Raw genomic sequence first — 13,889 nt, 5'->3', positions numbered from 1 at the left:
TAATGACATTGTATTTATGTATATGTAAGTTAAAAACATAACTAGCTTTAATATGTTCCATGAGATTGTGAATACAGTATGCATTCTGACCAATAATTTAGCATGGAAACCGCAGTGTAATTTGCATCATTAAAATGAAAGGTGCTAAATATAATTGGATTTGCCTTGTATTTTGTTCCATTATGACTTTTCCTTTCCCTCTAGGTTTTGCCCATTCAAAGTTATAATTAACAAATGTTAATTTTATTATTCTATAGCTGACCAGAGTGGAATGTTGTTCACGGGAGATGCAGTAATGCAGGTAGGCAAGTCTGTAATTTAATATTTTGTATGCAGGAAGACATTCTCCAAATATTTTGACAATCTTCCTTTAGACAAAGGTGTAGAAAAGTCTAGAAAAGCCCAAGTATATTTTAAGACTACAACCCCTTTCTGTGCATATGTTATTTGAATGTATTCAGTAAGACTGCTAGTGTCCATGCTATTTTTGCTTTGCCATTTTATTTTTTGTGTTTTTGGCTATAAGCATTATATTTTTAATGTGACGAAAATAAATATTATATTTTTTAAACTTTTGCGGTGCTGAGCTCTTAATATCCGGAGGTACCATTAGCAAGCATACTCCTGGGAACATAGTCCGTTAGTGCCACAAAAAAAATATAATGTATATACTTCACCTCTAAAAATGTGTATACATGCTTTACTTTAATTTGCTACATTAATTTTAATAAAGTCTCACTCATCTTCATTTATCAAGGCTTGCCAGACTGCGGAGGAACACATTTCTCTACCAGGAATCAAATTCACTCACTCAGCATAGCCAACTTAGATACATTTTCCCGTTCAGTTATTTTGAGCTTAAATTTTAAATTCAATTTGAATTCACCCTGAATTCTCACTTTTCTGAATAACTCTGTTATTGTCTGCCAATATACTGAATATGACAGCTGCCCCCTCCTTCCAAGCAGTAAAATAAGTTTTAATGAGCAATGTTATAAGCTAGCCACCTGCCAAAAAGCAACTTAACTTGGTATATTTAAAGGGATACTATAGTGTTAGCAATGCAAATCTGTATTGCGAACAATATAATTGACTCTATCTCCCCTTAAATGTTAGGTTTGTCTGAAAATCAATCTATACAGAAAATGTCTGTTTTAATATATGTTTATGTGCTAGTTTTACATCTAATCTTTCCAATAAATCTTAAAGGACCACTCTAGGCACCCAGACCACTTCAGCTTAATTAAGTGGTCTGGGTGACTGGTCCCTTTAGGATTAACTCTTTTTTTTTATAAACATAGCAGTTTCAGAGAAACTGCTATGTTTATACTGAGGGTTAATCGAGCCTCCAAAGCCTCTAGTCCCTGTCTCATTGACAGCCGCTAGAGGCGCTTGCGTGCTTCTCACTGTGAAAATCACAGTGAGAAGACGCCAGCGTCTATAGGAAAGCATTGTAAATGCTTTCCTATGCGACCGGCTGAATGCGCGCGCGGCTCCTGCCACGCATGCGCATTCAGCCGATGACGTCGCGAGGAAGGAGGAGAGGAGGAGGAAAGCTCCCCGCCCGGCGCTGGAGAAAGGTAAGTGTTTAACCCCTTCCTCTCTCCAGAGTCCAGCAGGAGGGGGTCCTTGAGGGGGGGGGCACCCTCAGGGCACTATAGTGCCAGGAAAGCGAGTATGTTTTCCTGGAACTATAGTGGTCCTTTAAGCTAATATATTATTAGTTAAAATAATTAGAAACAGGAGAACGTTTGCATTTGTCATGAATAAGTTGCAGTAACGATGCAAAGCAAAAATCAATTCTTTACTAATTGTCTACAATAGTGTTATTTGACAAAGTACTCAGAGTTACGTAGTTACACAGCTGAAAAGAGACATGCATCCATCAAGCTCAGCCTTTCTCACGTCTGTATTTTGCTGTTGATGCAAACAGTTGATGGATATTTACCCAACAAATGTAAAGTACAATGTAGTAGTGGTAAAGAGGCAGTTATTTTTAAGGCATGCATTGATTGCACCTAAAAAAGAGGAACTTACTATATCTTCAAAGAGGTAGTCCGTAAAGCATAAAATTCGAACACACTTGGTTTGCGTTAAAATAAAAGAAACAACTTTCCATATTTGCCAAAATGTTGACTTAGCAAATAATGGGGATGGTATTCTTCACAACCCCATGCAATTGTTAAAAGTGTCTTGGTATATTGATCAGCATAGTTACATGCACAAAAAAAGAAAAGTATATATATATATTATTAAGCTTATGAAGGGACATGTATCGCAAATTAATAAAATGAAAATAAAGTGAAATGGATCATATTTGATTATCTAAAATTAATTAGTCAGTCTTTGCTATGTTCTCGCCCCTTTCAAAATTAAATTGTCCAAAAAATGTAGTGTATCATTAACATATAATTGAAGAAAAATGTAAACACCATAACCACAACAACCCATTGTAATAGTTATGCCAGCTGTTTCCTGCCGCCATCCGAATGTAATTTGTCAAACCACTTTAGAATGGAATTGGGGATCGGCAACTTGTTTCTGAGATTGTCTCTCAGTAGAATCCAGTTAGATATTTAAGTCATGCAGGGATGTGCTCATTGGCTGAGATAGTCTGCTGAGAATTCTCAGTACTTTCTTGTATTTCCCATGCTTAGCTGAGCAGAGCCATCCACCTTCTCCTGCTGCAGAAGACTGGATGCAGTGAGGACACCTAGGAACCCTGTAAATTGTTAAACCATTCTGAAATGATTTCACAAATTACACTGTGATGGCCCCAGTGCACTCCTGGCACCATAACCACTACAGTAATTGTAGTGGTTATTGTTCTTGGAATGTTCTTTTAAATACAACGCTTATTCATGTGAATCTATGTGTCAATAACATTGTGTTTCTTGTTGCAGGTTAATGGCATCAATGTAGAAAATGCAACTCATGAAGAAGTGGTAAGTTGTAAGTATTTTGCATTGATCTGTGTTCAGTAAATTCAAGTTTTTGCAACCACTAAACTGCAAAAATTAAATAAGCACAGCTAGAAAAAGCTGTTTTCTGCAATTATAGACAGGAATGAAGGTTAACACAAGAACAGTAATCATTTAGATGTGTACTTAAAACATACCATCACAGTAGGGGACTGCTGTCTAACTGCTTTCAAGAATGTCACCTTATCTGCATAAATGCTTTGATGGTTTAGTGAAAGTAAATATCTCTGCTTCGAAGCTAACAATTAGTACTTTTTTTTCTATTTCATATTTAAAAAAGTAAGTTTTGGATTCTGAATAATAATTGGCATTCAGTTGCAATCTGCATCATACTGCTGTCTGGGTATCTGGCTACCTGTCTGTCTTTTTATTTTATTTTTCTCATCCTAATTCTTTCCATTCCCTTCCACTGGATTTACAACATGTATAACATATTAAATCAGAAGAAACTCTCGTATTACCATCATCAGTATATCAAAATGTAAACTATAAATTGTTTAAAAAAAAAAAAAAAAAGATTGGCACTGTATGTCTACACATAAAATCCAGAAAGATTATGCAAGAAATATGCTTCGTATCTTGAGCCATTAATCAAAAACTATGCACAATGTTTTATCAATGATAATTTAAGACGCCCCAATACACTATGATATATTTTGGACATTATAGGTAATCTGTCTTTCTGTCTGTCTATCACCATCCAGTGCTCCTATAGCTATGGCTGTGTTCATAATAGGTCAACTGCACTATTTTACTTTATTCCTATTGGCATTATCTATGGTTTCATCCTCCACATTGGGGTGCCCAAAAGGAGAATCCCCAGGGATCTACAACTACAACTCCCATGTTGCTTTGTATGCTTTTTGAATGACAAAGCATCATGGAAGTTGTAGTTTTAAAATATCTGTGGATCTTACTTTTTGGCACCCCTGCCCTACACCATTCCTCACATCTTTGAAGTCGATTGCCAAATCCTGTCACTTTTGAAAACATACTGTATATCTCCCCTTACCTAACACTGGAGGCAGCTAAGGTGCTTATCTGTGCCACAAACATGCCCATTTTTGCCCAATAAATTATATAATGAAATATAAGATTTAGATTTCAATTTAAAATCCAGGTCCTTACTAACAAAATAATTCATAATTCTGCACACTATGTACCTATCTTCAATAATTAATAAATATGTTTCACCCAGTCCCCTCTATTCTGTAAGAGAGCTATGTATGTCCTCAGCTCATTCTCGCACCTCTGACTGTCACCTTTAGAGCTGCACTGTTCCTATGGAACTCTCTGCTACATTAGACTCTCCCCAAATTTCTGTTCCCCAAAAACACACTAAAACTCATGTGTTCAAGAAGATAACCAACATTTTCTATGTGTGAAATATATTTTGCTCACAATATAAAATGTAAGCTCGTGTGAGCAGGGGCCTCAGCACCTCCTGTTTCTCTATGTCTAACTTGTCTAATTGTCTAGTTGCATTTGCTTGTTTGTTAGTCCACTTATAGTACACTGATACAGCCTTGACTTAATATGTTGGATAAGCTTTTCTAATCATTTAGTATTTTTGGATAACTTTTTTTAACATGATTTAATACTTAATTTTAATATTATGTTGATATTTTTATATATTAATATATTTATATATATAGGATCTTAGTTATGTTTTAATATTTTTTAAAAATCATTTTAAAAGTGTATCCAACATAACAATAAGCAAATTGAATTGAATATGCTGTATAGAAATATACTCTTATTCATGCACCATAAATAAAAAAACAATGCACATTATATGTTTCATCAGTGATAACTTGAGACACCCCGATACATATTTTTTGGACATCATAGGTAATCTATCTTTATGGGCAACCTACCTATCTACCTATCTACCTATCTACCTACCTACCTACCTTCCTGTCTGTCTATTGCTGAAAGTATTTCTATACATTTGTATACATTGTACTTTTCTAGATGTTTTTCTAATGCTAAGTCACCGCCCATGCCAAAGGGAAATACAATCCGCATCTGAACAATTGCTAAATATTCTGTATTTCATAGATTCATTATTGGCTTTTCTTATATAAAATCATCAATTTACTGAGATGTGCGTTATCAATAAACATATATGTAACAGGAAATTGCATCTGAAACATTTGCAGGTATTAGAAGAGACTTCAAACTATTTGTTTAGCATGCTGTGCTGGTAATTTAGAAATATGTCTATTTGCATATATAATCGAAGGTTAAATAGTAATTAACCTTTTACATATCATTCAAGAAGTGTTATTAGTTAATGAATTTACACAATATATTGTATACTGATGAAGCATATAAGAATGGATTCTCATGACAACTTTGAGCATTTTTCATATTATATGTATGTCATGGAAGCAAAAATTCTGCCACTTTGTATATCCTAAACATCATTCAGTTAGGATATACCTTCAGTTAGGATATGAGTTCAAGGTGAATTACTAATTTAAGGAAAAAACAAACTGAAGCATAACTGATAATTTGTCAGTATGGTTTTAAATTTGAAATTCACTTTGAATTTACTTTGAATTCCTGACAATTCACAGTCCCATATGAGTCTTATCTTTATAGATTATACCATAATGAAACATGTAAAGTGATAGCACATTAAAGTCATAATGATGAACCTTTGTACTCTTAATGAACTGCAAACAGTCTATGCTAACTAAAAATAACCATGACCACCTAAACATAGGGATTACCTTTACTTATAGTCCTGTATTTTAAACATATTGCTAACTTATTACAGGTTTTAACAGTCATTGAAAATGATACACACAGGTATATAATTCTAGTTAATGGCTCCAAAACTGAATGCATCATCTTCAGTAACCAGGAGGTGAATAGTATCTTTCCCTCATGGCCGGACTCGTTTTCTCCATCTCCGAGTCCTGCCACTAAGGTCAGAGATCTGGGAGTCATTCTCGATTCCAGGTTGACAATGAAGCCTCAGATTAATCAGGTGGTAAGCTCTTGCCACTACCACCTGAAGCTTCTGAGGTCTATTTTCAGATTCATTGCCCCCTCCGATCAAATCTCGGTGGTCAACGCCATCATCAGTAGCCGATTGGACTACTGCAATGCTCTGTACATTGGACTGCCTCAGAACATCATACACAAGCTACAGTTGATACAGAACGCAGCTGCAAGGCTACTTACGGGTGTGGCCCGCAATGACCATATCACTCCATCATTAAGAGCCTTGCACTGGTTGCCCGTTCGTGAACGGGTTCTGTTTAAAAATGGTTGTTTGGTATATAAGGCAGTCCATGGTATGGGACCAGACTATCTGAAGGATAAATTCACACGCTATACTCCCAGTCGATCCTTGAGATCGGCTGATTTAGCCTTATTGAAGATTCCAAATTTTAAAAAGAAAAAGTGCGGAGGGAGAACGAGTGATGTTCAGGGAGCGCAATTTTGGAACTCCCTGCCTCTGACATTAAGACTTGAGAATGATCTACTGAAGTTTCGCCGGAGCTTAAAAACAGTTTTATTTGCTCAGGCGTATGGGATGACATGAAACTTTTAACCTGGTTCAAAAGCATGTGATTATAATGCTGTTGTTTGCTGGATATTGTTTTGTCTGTTTTATTGCTGGTATGCGCATCGAGACCCTATGGGTAATAAGACTGCGTTTCTTAAGAATTTTTAATAAATAAATAAATAAATAAATAGTTATCTCTAGTTACTTGACCTAAATTCTTCGTCCATTTAATTGGATTCTAGAATGTTTGCAACACAACTTACACACTGTGGCAATGTAAATGGAAGCATATGCATACATTCGACTATAGAAGAGAGAAAAGAGATAGAAATGAGAGAGTTGGAGCCAGTGCAAAACCTCTCGAATGGGGGTTTACCTCTTGGGTTGCAAATAACAAACAAAAGAGAAACACATAGAGGATGCAATACTTAAAGTACTAAAGATATGGGATACCATAAGAGTAAAATGTCAAGAAGAATTAAGACTTAACTTTTAATAAATCTTGCTAAAAGTGAAGTCCAACAAGGACTAAAGAAAAAAAGAAAATAGTACTATTGAAAAAGGAAAGTACATCTAAAAACAATCTTATGGTAGTTAACTATAATGGTCCACTAATGAAAGGTTGTGAAATCATTTTAGATCTTTTTAACAGGACACACGTGTGTGAAAATTGTATTGACTGAAACAATTCTAATAATGATACTCAAAGAGTATAATAAATAAGCACATTTCCACGGTGGGATGGTTTGAGTGGATACTAAATAAATCACTGCTAAGCAGACAAAACAATCACTGCCTAGCAGGGGCTGACAAGAGCTTAGTGTCAAAATATTTGGTCTAAAAATGCTACATACGTATATGTAATAGGTGTTACCATGATTGTTATCACAATGTAACTGAGATGTAGCAGAACATTTAAACAGAATTGCTATAATCGTGAATTGAATGAATATAGCTTTACTAGGTAACACTAGGTGATGTTGAATTGTATAAAAGCGCCATAATCAATCTTCTAAAATAAAGTGAAGAGGTATAACGGCCCTAGAAATATTAAAATATTGGGTTCAGGGATTTAAACTTTGTAAGCAGACAGGGATATCTTTTGGGGTAAGGAGTGCCCAAGAAGGCACATTAGGGCAAGTTATCTACTTAGACTCCCTCTCACTCTCCCCTCGTTCCCATATTCCTCTATCCCTATTAATCACATGCAACTGATTGTAAGCTTCTAGGGCCGTTATACCTCTTCACTTTATTTCAGAAGATTGATTATGGTGCTTTGATACTATTCAACATCACCGGGTGTTAATAGTAATGCTATATTCATTCAATTCACGATTACAGTAGTTCTGTTTAAATGTTTTTTGGTTGCTAGTCTTTTTGTTTAGTCCTTGTTGGACTTCACTTTTACCAAGATTTATTAAAGATTAAGTTTTAATTCTTCTTGGCATTTTACTCTTATAGTATTCCATATCTTTAGTACATTAGGTTTTGCATCCTCTATGTGTTTATCTTTTGTTTGTCATATGCATACACTAGACAATAATAAAAGGACTGTCGCATGATGCTACAAACACAAGAGTATGTGATTAAGGGCACAAGTTATAAAATAGTATATCTGAAAGGATGAAGAGTTGTTTTTTTTTTGTTCACTGATCCACTTAGTGATGGCTGTCTGTAATCCACCTGGTCATAACCAATAATCTATGGGATCTCTATTGAAAGATGATCACGAAAAGGACTTGGGAATTGTTATAGACAACAAACTATGCAACAATATGCAATGTCAATCAGCAGTGGCCAAGGCCAGTATGGTATTGTCATGCATGAAAAAGGGCATTCATTCTCGGGGCGAGAATATCATCACTGGTAAGACCACATATTGAATATGCTGTGCAATGTTGGGCACCTGTTCTAAAGAAGGATATTATGGCACAATAAAAAGTGCAGAGGCGGGCTACAAAATTAATAAAAGGAATAGAACATATCAGCTATGAATACAGGTTAACAAATTTAAACCTATTTAGTTTAGAAAAAAGTCGCCTGAGAAGGGATATGATAACATTATACAAATATATTCGGGGCCAATACAAACCATTGTGTGGAAATCTATTCACAAACCAGACTTTACATAGGACACGAGGTCATGCGTTTAGACTGGAAGAAAGAAGATTTTGTCTAAGGTTTTTTTTACTGTAAGAACATAAGTATGTGGAATTCTCTGCCTGAAGAAGTGGTTTTATCAGAGTCCATACAGATGTTCAAACAGCTTCTAGATGCATACTTGCAAAAACAGAATATTCAAGGATATAATCTTTCAATGTAGGATAATAACTGCTTGATCCAAGGATAAATCTTACTGCCATTCTGGGGTCACGAAGGAATTTTTTTCCTAGCTTGTTGCAAAATTGTGCTTCAAACTGGGTTTTTTGCCTTCTTTTGGATCAACAGCAAAAAACAAATGTGAGGAAGGCTGAACTTGATGGACGCAAGTCTCTTTTCAGCTATGTACCAAAAGACAAGTAAAAATGGCGCTAAAATTAATGTGTACAGTACAATATAAGATTAAAGCAGCACTATATATCGTGAAAAAGCTCCTCTCACATAACATACAAAAAAACAAAAATAAAGTGCGCTGTGCCTTTAAGACCAATATTAGTGAATAATTCACACAAATATTAATTAACAATAATAATAACTCTTCAAATGTATTATAATGTGCACTGTGCTTAAATACTATAGATCAATTTAAGTGATATAAATATCACATACATATGTTATATCTTAAAAGTGCATTAGTGTCAGACCACATAAGTGCTAATTGAAAAATAAACTCACTTTTAAAAGTTGCTTCTGTTGACAATTCAGTGATATACTCAAAGAAAACAGAAAAAAACTCATAGGGCAATATGCATAAGATTTAAAATATTGAAATTATAAATCAAAACACTCACAAGAGTAGAGCAATTTAGTCTGCTCTGAACTGTATGGGCATCTCGGTATATAGAGGCTTGAGGCTGTGATGGCAGTAAAATCCTTTATTTAGACACTTCAATCATTAAAAGCAGTTGTCTGGCTGTATGTCCTTCTCCTCACCGGTGTGATATAGTCCAAAACAATTTCGTGGGTCCTTTCCAGGCTCTCAGGGCTACTGTCTCTCACACTTGTTCCGGGAGGCGGGGCTTACGGCCGTTGGACGTAATGACGTCAGGGCGCGATGACGCGTTTCGCCGACGTGCTCGGCTTCATCAGATCTTTTCAGCTATGTGACTATGTAACTATTATACCACAGCAGTATGGTAAGGAAAAATATCTAATCTGGAACTTTTAGAAACTTCTAACAGACATATATTACTGTTTACGAAGGTAACCACATTCTAGCTGTGCACAAATGGTGCATTGTTTCCAGTGCATTCAGCAATCAAAGGAACACTATAGTGTTAGGAACACAAAGCTGTATTTCTAGCAGTATAGGAACCCTCTATCACACTCTCTTAATCAATGTAAAGTGTTAAATAACCCTATAAACACTTGCTTGATTCAAGTGCCGAAGACCCTCAGCGCTGGGTCAAGCTCCTCCTCCGACAGCCGATGGGGGGGGGGTAAATTGAAAGCTCATGTAAACCTAAAGCCACACTCATTAGGCCTTCCTGATAAAAAAAAAACATTGACTCATTGCTTTCCTATGGAGTTTTTCAACATGCTGGGCACACTCATGCAAAGCGTGAGGACGTCCTGCAATGTTTCATGAAGTCAACCTCTGTGAAACTGCAGGAAGGACCTCTAGTGGCCGTCTGGTAGACAGTGTCTAGAAGCAGTCTTAATCTTGCAATGATACGTGAACAGGCATATCACTTGAATGAGATCAAGTGATCTGGGTGTCTATGGTTTACCTTTTAGAATATTAAATTCTATGAACTAATGATCATGGCTGTTGATTTCTACATGCAGCTGAATTATTATTGTCTCCATTTCTGTTTCTTCTCTGCTCATTATAATCAACTATTTTTTTTTTTTTTTCAAATTATAGGACCACTATAGGCACCCAGACCACTTCAGCTTAATGAAGTGGTCTGGGTGCCTGGTCCAGCTAGGGTTAACACTTTATTTTTATAAACATAGCAGTTTCAGAGAAACTGCTATGTTTATAAATGGGTTAATCCAGCCTCTAGTGGCTGTCTCATTGATAGCCGCTAGAGGCACTTCCGCGCTTCTCACTGTGAAAATCACAATGAGAAGACGCCAGCATCCATAGGAAAGCATTGATAATGCTTTCCTATGGACTGGCTGAACGTGCGCGTGGCTCTTGCCACGCATGCGCATTCAGCCGAAGAGGAGGAGAGAAGGCAGAGAGGAGGAGGAGAGCTCCCCGCCCGGCGCTGCAATAAGAGGTAAGTTTAACCCCTTCCTCTCCATCCAGCCCGGCGGGAGGGGGTCCCTGAGGGTGGGGGCACCCTCAGGGCACTATAGTGCCAGGAAAACAAGTATGTTGGGTAGAAGTGACTTAAATATATTATCACTTGCTCCCAAATCTTTTTTTTTCCTTATCAACCCAGTCATATGTATTCCAATTGTGTTAGCATTTTACAGAAGAAATTGGTAACTCAAACATTTGCAACCCATGTAAGGTTTATGTTTATTTAATATGTGACCATATACAGTCACATATTGTTGTGACTAAGATGATGATCAGATCACATTTTATGACCAATTTGTGCAGAAATCCATATCATTCCAAAGGGTTCACATACTTTTTCTTGCACCTGTATGCTGCTGAATGTATTTTGTATATCCTTGTAAGTGTGCTTCATCCTTTTACCCTTTAATAATAAAAATAAAATGTTAATAAAAAAACTGTTATAGTCTTGATTACATAAATAATTCACTTTGGCTTTGACACCCCTAGATAAACTGTCTTCATAAGTCACATAATCAGTTGAAGGGAGGCCACCTGTGCATAATTAAAATGTCCTCAGACAAAATGCAGTTGTTTTTGGGAGGCTTAGGAATTTATATTAGAAAGGTTATCTCGATAAATAGCTTCATAAAGAATAGGGGACTATCAGCAAATGTAGGATAAGGTTACTGTGATTTAGTGGCAAAATTAATATTCCAAAGTATGAACAACTCCTGGAGCAGTATTAAATTATCTGTACAAACTACAAAGAAAACCGCCTGATCCCAGGAAAATACAAGCTGAACTTAAAAAATGTTGGTGCATTTTTCATGTCTGTAGTTTTTATGAATGGCAAATTGTAGTTTAATTTAATTTGGTTTAAGTCCTAGTTATTCAAGCTGTTTCAAATAAATGTTATCTTTTTAACATAAATAATGTGGTAGCAATAGGTTAATCTTGTCATGATTTTTGTTGCTAAACAAAATGGCATAACATTCATCTAAACATAAAATGCATCGCAATAATAAAATAACAAACAATGTTGCCATGTACAGTAAGTATAGATGGTTTAAAATGAAAGCAGTGCATCATAAAAATGCCACCAGAATGTAAAAATAAGAACAAATGCGCAAAGTTTGTGCACACTTTAAAATCTTCCCCAAGTCTAAAGTCCTTTAACCCCTTAAGGACCGAGGACGGTTCAGGACCGTCATCGGCATTTTTGCATTGCCGACCGCTGACGGTCCTGAACCGTCCTAACGGTCTTAGTTACTTACCCGATCGCCATCGTCGATCGGCGGTGCTCCCATTGTGGGGAAACTGCCTGCAGCCCAGACAGTCTCCCCATGGCAGATTAGGACCCCTTTGGCCATGTGATCGCTCAAAAGAGCGGTCACGTGGTCACAATAGGTGTCCATGTGTCTGCCTGCAGGGGGACTGTCTGTGCTGACAGGCAGTCTCCCTGCTAGTGTAAAATAAAATAAAAAAAATAAAGTTAATGTTAATAAAAAAATAATAATTATATATGTGTATATATATATATATATATATATATATATATATATATGATATATAGACATATATTATATCTATATAATATATGTCTATATATCATATATATAATGTCATACTAAGTGCATTTTTATATTAATATGTACATATATTAATATAAAAATACACTTATAATAAATTACACACGTATATATATAATATATATAATAACTATATATATTGTATATATATATATTATTATAAAATACAAATAATAAGTAATTTAAATTAAATTAAAAATGTAAAAATAATAATAAATTATATATCTATATGAAATTTTCTTCTAACTGTATTTTGATATTCATATATATATATTTATATCAAAATACACTTAGAATGAAATTGTATATATATATATATCTATGTATATATAAATAAATAAAAAGAATACGAACTATACATATGTCCATATACAAAATTACATAAATAATTATATAAATATACACCTAGACTTCAAATATATAAATATGCATATATATTTAAATTTTATGTGCGTATTTATGTAATATTTTTACATAATTAAGTAATTGTATTGATTGCAATTTGAGGGACCTGCCTGACAACCCAGGTCGAAAGTCCAGAGAATTTAATTTGCTAGCACTGTATTTTACCCTGTAACGTTCTACGACACTCTAAAACCTGTACATGGGGGGTACTGTTTTACTCGGGAGACTTCGCTGAACACAAATATTAGTGATTCAAAACAGTAAAACATATCACAGCAATGATATTGTCAGTGAAAGTGAAATATTTTGCATTTTTCACACACAAACAGCACTTATACTGATGATATAATTGTTGTGATACATTTTCCAGTTTTGAAACACTCATATTTGTGTTCAGCAAAGTCTCCTGAGTATAACAGTACCCTCCCCCCCTCCCCCCCCATGTACAGGTTTTATAGCATTTTTGAAAGTTACAGGGTCAAATATATGGGTCAAATATTTTTACATTGAAAATGGCCAGGTTGGTTACGTTGCCTTTGAGAGCGTATGGTAGCCCAGGAATGAGAATTACCCCCATGCTGGCATACCATTTGCAAAAGAAGACAACCCAAGGTATTGCAAATGGGGTATGTCCAGTCTTTTTTAGTAACCCCTTAGTCACAAACACTTGCCAAAATTAGCGTTCAATTTAGTTTTTTACTTTTTTCACACACAAACAAATATGAACGTTAACTTTGGCCAGTGTTTGCAACTAAGTTGCTACTAAACAAGTCTGGACATACCCCATATTGAATACCCTGGGTTGTCTACTTTAAAAAAAAATATGTACATGTGGGGTGTTATTCAGCGATTTATGACAGATAATAGTGTTACAATGTCACTATTGATAAATTTTAAAAATTTATGTTTTGAAACCGCAATATCCTACTTGTACTTATAGCCCTATAACATGCAAAAAAGCATGTAAACACTGGGTATTTTTAAACGCAGGACAG

At 35.4% G+C, this 13,889-nt stretch overlaps 1 protein-coding gene across 1 annotated transcript in view; it reads left to right on the top strand.

Moving 5' to 3' along the window:
• SNTG2 (syntrophin gamma 2) overlaps nucleotides 1–13,889 on the top strand; it is a 539,246-nt gene that overhangs the window by 306,582 nt on the left and 218,775 nt on the right. The window contains exons 5-6 of the mRNA XM_063442215.1: nucleotides 258–301; nucleotides 2,904–2,945. Coding sequence (XP_063298285.1) covers nucleotides 258–301; nucleotides 2,904–2,945 — 86 coding nt within the window. The remainder of the gene's footprint in view (nucleotides 1–257; nucleotides 302–2,903; nucleotides 2,946–13,889) is intronic.

Source organism: Pelobates fuscus, chromosome 2 (genome assembly GCF_036172605.1).
Source record: "Pelobates fuscus isolate aPelFus1 chromosome 2, aPelFus1.pri, whole genome shotgun sequence".
Lineage (NCBI taxonomy): Eukaryota > Metazoa > Chordata > Amphibia > Anura > Pelobatidae > Pelobates > Pelobates fuscus.
Note: the sequence above shows the minus strand (reverse complement) of the source record. Positions and strands in the feature narration are given on the sequence as shown.